The 10,420-nt window shown below is 33.4% G+C and overlaps 1 protein-coding gene across 1 annotated transcript; it reads right to left on the reverse strand.

Annotated features, from left to right (window-relative positions):
• Nucleotides 1-5,011: 5,011 nt before the first annotated feature.
• Nucleotides 5,012-8,458, reverse strand: LOC126695921 (disease resistance protein At4g27190-like). Its single transcript, XM_050392715.1, has 2 exons — nucleotides 6,985-8,458; nucleotides 5,012-5,817 (listed from the first exon to the last, which is right to left on the reverse strand). Exons 1-2 carry the CDS (start codon nucleotides 8,456-8,458, stop codon nucleotides 5,012-5,014), a joined length of 2,280 nt encoding a protein of 759 aa, XP_050248672.1.
• Between the last annotated feature and the right edge of the window lie 1,962 nt (nucleotides 8,459-10,420).

Raw genomic sequence — 10,420 nt, forward strand, 5'->3', positions numbered from 1 at the left:
AAGGGTTGATTACTTCTTTCTTTCATCTGCCTATACTTTCGTTCGTTTTTGTGAAAAAATTATATTGTTTAATTATATAATTTTTTTTGTTTTCCTATCATTGATGTTGCATGTTTATTTTCTGTTTCATAGGAAGTTGCAAGGAAACTCATAATTTTACTGGTCCTGGTTTATGTTATGCAAAACAAATTCCAACCATTCCTAAGGTTTGATTACTCTTTTCTTTCATTTGCCTATGCTTTCCTTCCTTTTTGTGAAGAATGTTTATTCTTTAATTATATAATTTTTTTCTTTCCTATGATTTATGTTGCATGTTTATTTTCTGTTTCAGAACAAGTTGCAACGAAACTAGGGAATTGTTTGGATTGAAATTGAGAGTTCTGATAATGCATTAATATTTCCGTGATATATTTCAAAAAACTTGTTTATATTGCACACACAGGGCTGTCTCCCCATGCTTTAGAAATCAAATTTCGAAACACATTTGGTTCTACTTCTTCTTCTTCCCCTGATTGCATAATAGTATATTCTGTTCTAGCATAAAAATTTGTTGGTAACTTATACGATAAGGGGTCTGTAAATAGCTTATTGTCTTAACAAAGGTCTTCTATGTTTTTATAGTTTATGTCCTTATTTGGTGTGCTTTTTTCCCCCATAGGAGATTGTCATAAAATCGGGAAACTTTGTTGCCAATGAACTAAGGCTTTTTAACTACTTATTTCCTTACCAAAGGTCAACTCTTTTTTATTGTTTATGTTGTTATTATTATTGGTCAATTATTTGGTAGTCACAATTGTACCAAAACACTCTATTATCCCGTCAATCTATTTTCAAGTTATTAAAAAATATGACAAGTAATTAGCTGTGATTTTCCATAGTACCTGCTTATTTTGTTAACAAATGTCAGTTTTTTTCCCCTGTTTATGTTGTGATTACAAAAGTATGGTTAGTATTTAACCTTGATAATCGAGTACAATAATTGCTTATTCTCTTGAAAAAGGTTAGCTACTTTTTTATTGATAGTGTTGTTATTATTACTGGTAAATTATATGACTTCTTGTTAATATGCTTTTCATTAGAGCTTTGAACATTTTTGTTTTTATGGTATTCACAAACTACCAGAACTTTGTATTTTCCCAGCTAATAAATTTTCAAGTAATTAACAAATATGGTGAGTGGTTAGCAGTAAAGTTGTGTTAATGGTTCGATAATTATGGAACAAGTATATTATTTGAGATAGTTATGGATGAAGCACGAGCTAGAAGGTCAAAAAGGCGTTTCATTTAAAAAAAAAAAAAAAAAAAAAAAAAAGAGCTATCCGAACTCAAGTAGAGATGTGTTGTAGAAGTGAAGTGGATCCTGGCAACCTATTTGATGTTCCTATTTCGTATCGTCCTGGTACCTTTGCCCTTCAATGTAAAACCATCAATGGAAATCTATTTGAGGTACCTAGAGAAGTATGGTTCTGGTATCTGTACCTTTGAATGTCATGATAAAAATGGTGCTACTAAGAGATTGAAATCGGGGAAAACTGTGGGAATTATCAACAAACAATTAGTGAAGGCTCCAATTATTGGATGTGATTTCATTTCGATAATGTGGAAAATACGCTGGTGCTGTCTCAATTGAATGATGAAATCCTCCAAAGATGTGACAAAGAAGTTATAGATGACAGCTTATTAGATGTTCCTGTGGATGTGATGGTAGAAGAGATGGCAACTTATTTTATTCCAAATGGTGTGAATACTACCTTCTGGAGCACTTCACATGAATCCAATACTATATCAGGTTAGCCTTTTGTTATACTAATAATGTGCAATGGCTGTTTGGAATTTATCTTTGCACTACTAATAATGGTAAATTCAGCAGATGATCTTTGCAATGAGCACTTGATCCATGTGATAAGCCCCGCCGAAGTTGCTGCCCCTATAGGTAATGAATGGAATAGAAACTATTTTTTTCCTTTTAAAATTTTTTTTTGTGCACATGCCTTTTAAAACTATATGTATCAACATCCAAATTAAAATGCATGCATGTGAATGTTTAAAAAAACACCCGAAATCCAGTTTGTTTTCCATTACTCCATCAGTAAACCCAACTACCTAAGTAGCTTAAATAAATAAATAGTTGACTGTTTTCTTTCTCTTGCCCGCTAGCATTAAAATCAACAATAAGACTCTGTCCATTAACCCCTCTCTATTGTACGGTACCAATTACCTGTTCACCACTTCGTTGTTCTTGTTAATAACACTTTTATCTTCTTTTCCCTTACCAAAGATAAATGAGTTTCATACTTCTATTCATGGTTTCACAAACAAAACCAGGTCAGCCCTCTGATTAGCCGGCTTTTTTTAAAACATTGAATCTTGTGGCAATACCTCTTTGACTCTGTTTTTGTCTATCTTTATGTTTCTTATTTGTTTCAATCACATACTTAAAGTAAGTAAGAATCTAAGTAGAGCTTCATTCTTAAGATAGACTCTTTATATTTCAATAAAACCTGTGAAAGAAAATATCTATGCTCTTTATAAAAATTGCTTTCTCTCACTATATGTATCGACACCCAAATTAAAATACATCCATATGGCACTTCAAAAAACAGTCAAAATCCAGTCTGTTTTGAATTAGCAATTGTTCAGATTTATCTATTTAATTGTAGAGCTAAACAAGTTGGTTCCAATAGCTACCAATTATATATTTGACATTCTAACTAAAACTTGATTTAGTTCTAGATTCTTTACATTTAAATAAAGCCTGCTAAAGAAGTTATTTATGCTCTTTTTAAAAATTACTTCCTCTCATTAGTTGGTAATTAGTTTAGTTGTGCTCATTGTTGGTTCTATACCCTTTTCTTTTAACTAGCCTCCTTCTCATGCCACATCTCTTGATTGATAGATTTATTGATAGATTTAGATGTGCTCACTGTTTTCTAAATTACTGTTTTCTCAAGTCTCTCATATAGGTTTTAAACGCACGATGTCTAAATCATTGTAGGCAAATATTTCAGGTTGCAACTGTTGTTGGTGGGGGAAATATCACCTCACAAGTAAGACCAAAAAAAACCCTTTCAAATTGACACAATTTGAAAAACTATTCATGGGGAAACTTCTTTCTATTTTGTTATTCTCCAATTATTTGCAAAAACAATTATTTATCCCATGAAAGAAAAAGATTTTGATTTTCGTCTTTCCATGGACCAAAACTTTTTCTGTTTAACTTTGTCTATTTTTATATCAAATTGCTCAAGAAGAGTTAATATTAGTATATATTCTAAAACCTTTGCCATAAAAGAGTTTCTAGAAAATTTTTCATTATAGATAATTTATTTCAGAACATGGTTTAATTTAACCAAAAAAAAAAAAAAAAACACTCTATGACGGGATCTAAAGGAATTTATGGAGGCATTGCAGGCTGGAGCGAATGTGTGCATGATTGGCCAATTTGGTCTTGGGTTTTAAGGGAATTAGGCTGCTTGAAGTGGTAATTTACGCTACTTTTTTCCTAATGTGATTTGCACTACTCTTATTTAGAGGGTATTATGTAAACAAGTATTTCCATGTAATTTACGGTATTTTTTTAAATGTAATTTATGCCACTTTATTTTAGAGGGTATTATTATATTATATATTTGTGCTATTGGATAATGTTACCCAATTTAACCCGAACATGAAGTGGTTGTTATCTAAGAAATTGTTGTAAACAGACTTCTTTTGTAACATAAATTATATTTATCATTTGTATAATTCTATGTGAAATTCAATTTACATTTTCTCTTTTACAGAGCATTACTTTACTTCTCCATAAACAATGTTACGTACATTTTCTCAGTTTTAAGGGTAATTGATATCTTTGAAATTTAATCTCTTTTTAACTTTTGTTATGGATGTGTAGTAAGTGGCTAACCATTATTGATTCCTTCACCGTGAAATAATTATATTTGAAATTTCAACTCCTTTTCACTTTTGTTATGGATGTGTAGTAAGTGGGATTTTTTTAAATGTGTATTTTTTCTTATTTTGATAAATTTTTAAATAAGGATAGGGTCACACCAATTCCCCACCTTAATCTTTTAAATTTCCCTACAATTTAGCCTTTTATTTTCTTGGACAATCAAATATTTTAGTGCCTAAATATAAGGATATGGATGGAGAAGTGGAAACACAAAACAAATGGATAATTAGTGATAGGAAACAGGAAACATAGGTATTAATTATTAAAATAAATCTATATAGCGTTCATCCAAAAGTATAAACATGTATGAGTACGGCAAATTTAATCTAATTTTAACTATAAACTAGCCTTTGAGCACACCCGTGCTCAGAGGCTCTTCTATTTTTTGGGTAAGGGTTAATTTAAAGTATTTATTGTAATTCGGGATTACTACATTTTCCAATCACAAAAAAAAAAAAAAAAAAAAATAATAATAACCTAGGGGTGTGATGAGTATTATGTGCGGTGAAATAATTTTCCATGACAACACCGTACTTTTTTTTTGGAAAATGTACTAATCCCAAATTATAATCAATGCTTTAAATTAATCCTTACCCACAAAATAGAACAGCCTCTGCATACATGCGTGCTCAGAGGCTAGTATCTGTTTAATCTACTTTTATGATCTCTTTTTATTTTTTTGGTATAGCCATTGTAGAACTAATCAATAATGCATCTTATAAGGTAGGTTCCTTTCTGTTATAATTTCAATGACTGTAGTTTTTCTTCAAATACACATATGTTATTAGTGAGGTTACCTTATCCACATTCCAGTTGAAGGAAAAAAAGAAAGAAAAGGATCATTCAATATAAAAGTCATCACACATTGTGAATATGGTCATATTATCATAAAATTAAAACCATGTTTGTGGACCTTGAAGAGTACATATAATAATATACAAATACTTGAGAATCACATTAAAAAACTTTCATATAATATATGGAAGCTACAAAAACTACTCTCCCCCCTACGCTACAATCCCTACTTCCCCTGTCTGTTATGTATTGCCAAAGACAATCATCAAGAGTCAGACGGTGGAGGAGGTGGAAAAGCACTCCTATACTCTGAAAAATCCGCTCTCAACACAGCAACCTCAGCAATAAGCCCATCTAAAAGTTGTCCATGAGCTGCTTGAGTCGTCATAAATGTCTCCATCATAGCACGAAGAGAGAGAGGAGGAGGAACGGTGGGCTCTGCAACTGCGCTGTCAGCATGTACCCCATCGTCAGCAACAGCAGTTGTAGGATCAACAGGACTTTCCTCAGCATGAGCGTCTCCAACGGTGGGCTGTACTCGTGGTCTTTTTAATGAACTAGCACTCGGTCCAACATTCTTCTTTTGTGCACTCCGCTGTTTGAGAAAGGTGGCTCCTATAGGGGCTGTAATGTGGATCAACTCTAGGGAAGGAAAGTTTTCTAACCCTAAAAAGTTTAGAACCCTATAGATGAAAACTGGGAAGAATAGACCATGCTTCTTACACTTGCTCCTATGTGCCTCAGCAAGCGTTTGATAGAAAAGGGAAGGCAAACAAATGGAGGCATCAGTGATGAGGGCGTACAAAAAGAAACACCTCTCTATAGGAATAGTATGGACATGGGGGATGGGGAAGATGTTGTGACAAGCTATCCTAAAGAAGATATAATTAAGCTCGGTTAACTCACTCGAGTTAATTCTTGGGTTAGATCCCCATGTCACTGATCTCCAGCAAAGAAGAGTCATAACATCAGATATAGGAGGACGCTCCGAGTATGGATAAGTAGGTCTACTGACATGAGGTACATTAAGAGCATTGGATACATCATTCTTAGTTATGACAAAACTTTGACCTTAAATCCAAGTACCCAATTTATCATCAGAACGAATATGGAGATTGGAATAGAACTCTCTAATCAGGGCAGCTGGAAGGGGTTGTAAATCTTTACATAGAGACAACCAATTCCTACACTGTAGATTCCGATGGACAGAAAGAGGTAGTTCATCTAGATTGATTTTTCGTTCTGGCCAAATATTCCTATACTGAATTAAGTTTTCAAACCTTTGCTCGTTTGTAACCGTTTGAAACGTTATTTGATCAAACACAATTGCAGGCTTAGATGAGGAGGTAGACACTCTTTTGGCTTTGGTTTTAATGGTTTTAGACTTCTTAGGAGCCATAACTAGGATCTACAGAGACGGAACGAAAGCACAACAGAAAACCAATATTCAGAACTATATTAGAGACACATAAACACAATGTACATATGCATGACAAAAAGACTACATGATGCATGGATACAATTGGGGCATGAATGAATGCATTGAAATGATCAATTTTCTGTATATACATGAACATTAGCCATACAGTCAAGTTATTTGAAAAACATGCGAACCCATAGTGCACATTGTGCAGTGGGTGTAAAACCAGTGACTACCAATCCATCCAACTTACCACAGTGATCAATTTCAGGCAATTATACCCAATTCAACAAAACCCCAAATTCCATGAAGAACAAGATTGGCGAATGAACCAACATGCATAACCAGATGTGAAAATTTTGAATATAAACAATACAAAACGTGTCGCCAACATGCATACACAACAACCCATGAACTAGTTCAGATCAAAACTACTCCTATTCATCAAAATCCCCAAATTCCCAATATGAAGACATGAACCCTAATTTCCCATTTTTCACAAATCATGCGTTCTTTCCAATAAAAGGGTAGAAAACGTGTGTACAACATCCATACAAAAAAACCCATTACATATTTCACATCAAAACACCCACACCCATGAAAAATGAACCCTAAATTCAATGGGCTTTTACAAATCAGCTATGTTTATGTAATTAAAGGGTACAAATCATATGAACAAAATGCATACGTAAAAACCCATGAACCAATTCAGACCATAACACCCAAAATCATGAAAATCCCCACACTTGCATAGTTCGAAATTTCATCTTTTAGAGGGAGATTAATGCAGGATTTTTAGTTAATTTAAAGGGATTTACATCCTTCCTCAGATGACGATGCAATCCATATTGCAACATCACGAACAACGTCATGCATCTTCACTGTGCAGTCACGGGAACCATCTTCCAACAAACAAGAGTCCTTCAGATTTTCAATCAAAGCAATGCCTCTATTGAATGAATCCTCATAGTCTTGTTCATCTATCAAACCTTCTGCTACCCAGTATCGTACCAGTTCATTTATTTCAATTGAGAAGTCCTCCGGAAACAAAGCACAATATAAAAAACAAGGTTTTATGTTATTACCTTCTAATGAGTCGTAACTCCACTTCAAAGGCATGTATAGCTTAACCTCAACGCCTCCCATACAAGGCACTGACCTGCGCAACTCATTTAACGCATGCTTCCACAACTTGATCATTTTCTTACCCCTCATAGCAGTTCCCATGGTGATAATGGCCAAAGGCAATCCACTACATTCTCTAACAATTTCTTCTGCAAATGGTCTAACTTGTTCCAAACCAACCACATCCCCTGCAATTTGACTGAACAGTTGCCAAGCTTCTTCATAATTCAAAACTTCCATTTTGACTTCAACATTTGTCATCATTTCCCTACAAACTTCCATAAATCGAGATGTTAATATGATCTTGCAGCCTTTATGAACTTCAGGCTGCGGTACTCCCAAAATGTCCAAATCAATTTTCTCCCAAACATCATCTAGAATAAGAAGAAACTTTTCCTCCTTCTCAAGTCTTTGATAAAGTCGAGTAGCCATTCCCTGCAAGGTTTCTTCCACTTTTGCCTCCAAATTCAATCTCTCTGCTATTTGTGTCTGGACCTTTTTAAGGTCCAAATTCTTGGAAACTGTAACCCAAATGACAATGCCAAGAGACTTCACTGAAGCACTCTTTAGCTCATTGTTCAAGTTCTTTACCAGAGTAGTCTTGCCTATTCCTCCCATCCCCCAAATACCAATCCTACGAACTTCATCTACATACAATTGACTCATAGTATTTTCTAAAGATTTTGATGCAGTTGTTTGAGCCTGTATTGAAGGTCCAGGAATGTGTTCCACTGCTCTGGGCCTTCTACTTGGATAAAACACACCAGAATTGAAACTTGAATCTTTAAGAAGCCTTTCTATCTCTGGGAGTATTTCTGCCACTTCTCTGCTTACTCTATACCGCTTACGACAATTAAAGGAACACCCAGAAAGATTTCTGCTGTTGACCATCCCTGCTTCAATTGGTTTGACTTTTAGCTGAAGCTCATCGACCTCCCTAAGCCACTCTATAACATTAGCTCTTATTACTTTTCCTTCTTTCTCAGCTAATTCTGTTTGATCTTTGACATCATCTCTAAGAACAATAAGACTTCTCATCTCCTTATCAAAAACATCAAGTTCTGATTGGAGTTTGACTGTGCTCTTGATCATAGAATAGAGAGAGCCACAGAAAAGCCGACCAGTTGCTGCCACTGCTGAACCAACAATAGAAGCCACCACTTCCATGCCAGATATAGTGATATGTGAGATGCCAGAAGCTTCAAAAGTTCACAGCCAAAGTGCTGCGGTAGAATGCAAGCTTTCAGAGCCTCTATGGCAGAATGATCCAAAGAACCAAATCTAAGAAAACCCAGGTAAAAATTTAATTCAGTCTGTAAGAAATAAGAATTAGCCAAAGAGCTGTCTTCATTGAATTTGACTTTTCATTATCAGTCTATAAGAATTAGCATTCTACTGGGTCAGGTATTACCTTGTCACCTTCCTTTTTTCTTTAAAATTGAGATGACTACCACTATAATAAGACTTCCACACTGTTGAAAATTCCCAAGGCTCTCACATGTATTATTAGTCCACTAATAACCCCATAAATTCAATCATTTCTGTCCAAATAAAAAAAATAAAATAAAATAAAAACCCATAAATATTATTCAGCAGACATAATTGACAAAAAAAAAATGTAGTTGACCGATTCTCTCCCTAGTCCTTACTTGGCATCTTCTCTGGTTATTGTTTCAATAATGTGTTGGAAGGCATTCTCTATCATCTTCAAACTTTTCGTTCTTTTGAATTTTCTCATATAAAAAAGGCGGGTAATAGGCTTGCCCATCTTTTAGCTCATCATGTTAAGTCTGTTTTTGATTTTGAGGCATGGGTTGAGGAACCCCCAGCTTTTTAGAAGCTGCTATTGCCTCTGATTTAGCTGCTTGCAGCACTTAATTTCGTTTTAATGTTATGCAGAAATATTCCCCATCAAAAAAAAAATATTAGTAGTTACCTTGTTATTCATTCATATTATTATGTCTTTGACCAAGACTTCAAGTGTTTGGAAAATATATATATATATATATATATATTAAATGCAAATGACATATATTTCCCAATTACACGTATTAATTGTAAGTTTAATGAGCATGATTTGTGAAAATTACGTGCAGCTTGCTAATAATTTTAACCGATTTTACCTTGACCAAGTGATAAATTTTTTAAGATTCAATGTACAAGCATCATGGATAAGCTATGACAATAAATAAATAATGAGTTCCAACTAACTCAATTGGTAAAATTTCTGATGGTTGAATAAGAGATCTGAGATTTAATTTCCGTCTACACTAAAAACTGATTGGTGTCATAGTCTGAGCAGACGCCATAAGTTGAAACTCTCTCAAAACAAATATAACAATAAATAAACCACAACCTGCATAGAGATTATATATATTAGTTGCACACCCACGCGCTACGTGCGAATATATAATTATATTGTAGCTATGATATAATATATAATTTGTTTTCCCAAAAAATTAAACAATTTCTAAGATTATTTTTCTTTTATCTATCTAAAAAAAAATACCATTATTATTTCATTATTTGGATTTGTTTGACTAATATTATTCACTTTTTAGGTGGCCCATATTTTTCTAAGTTATGTTATGGTGAATCATACTTTCCTATTTTTTTAATGTACAACTAAACTGTTTTAAGTTTCAAATATATTATTCAAATTTCTCATTTTCTTAAAAGAGATTTATCATGATAATAAAAATTTATCACAACAAAAATTTGATATTACTCAAATAGTTGATAGACACATTCAAATATATAGCCAATATTGTATTTTGATATAAATTCAAATTCTCACTCCCAAAAAAATTAAGTATTATGTCAAACAAAAGTTATTAAAGAGAGAGAGAGAGAGAGAGAGGACTTGTGATGAAAAACTCAAAAAACACACCACCAAATTGTATCAACCCAAAATAGTGTTATATAAAAATACAATGATTAATCATTGAATATTCATCAACCTAAAGAAGATTTCAAGAAAGAATAAATGAGAGAGAGAGAGAGAGAGAGAGAGAGAGTAATCACTTTTTTCAGGAGAGAGATAGAAAATAAGATGAGAAGAAGAGTAAAAATAAAAGATATAGTCATAACTCAAACACCAAATTATCCAAATCATGCTATATAATAGAA

Source organism: Quercus robur, chromosome 8 (assembly GCF_932294415.1).
Source record: "Quercus robur chromosome 8, dhQueRobu3.1, whole genome shotgun sequence".
NCBI lineage: Eukaryota > Viridiplantae > Streptophyta > Magnoliopsida > Fagales > Fagaceae > Quercus > Quercus robur.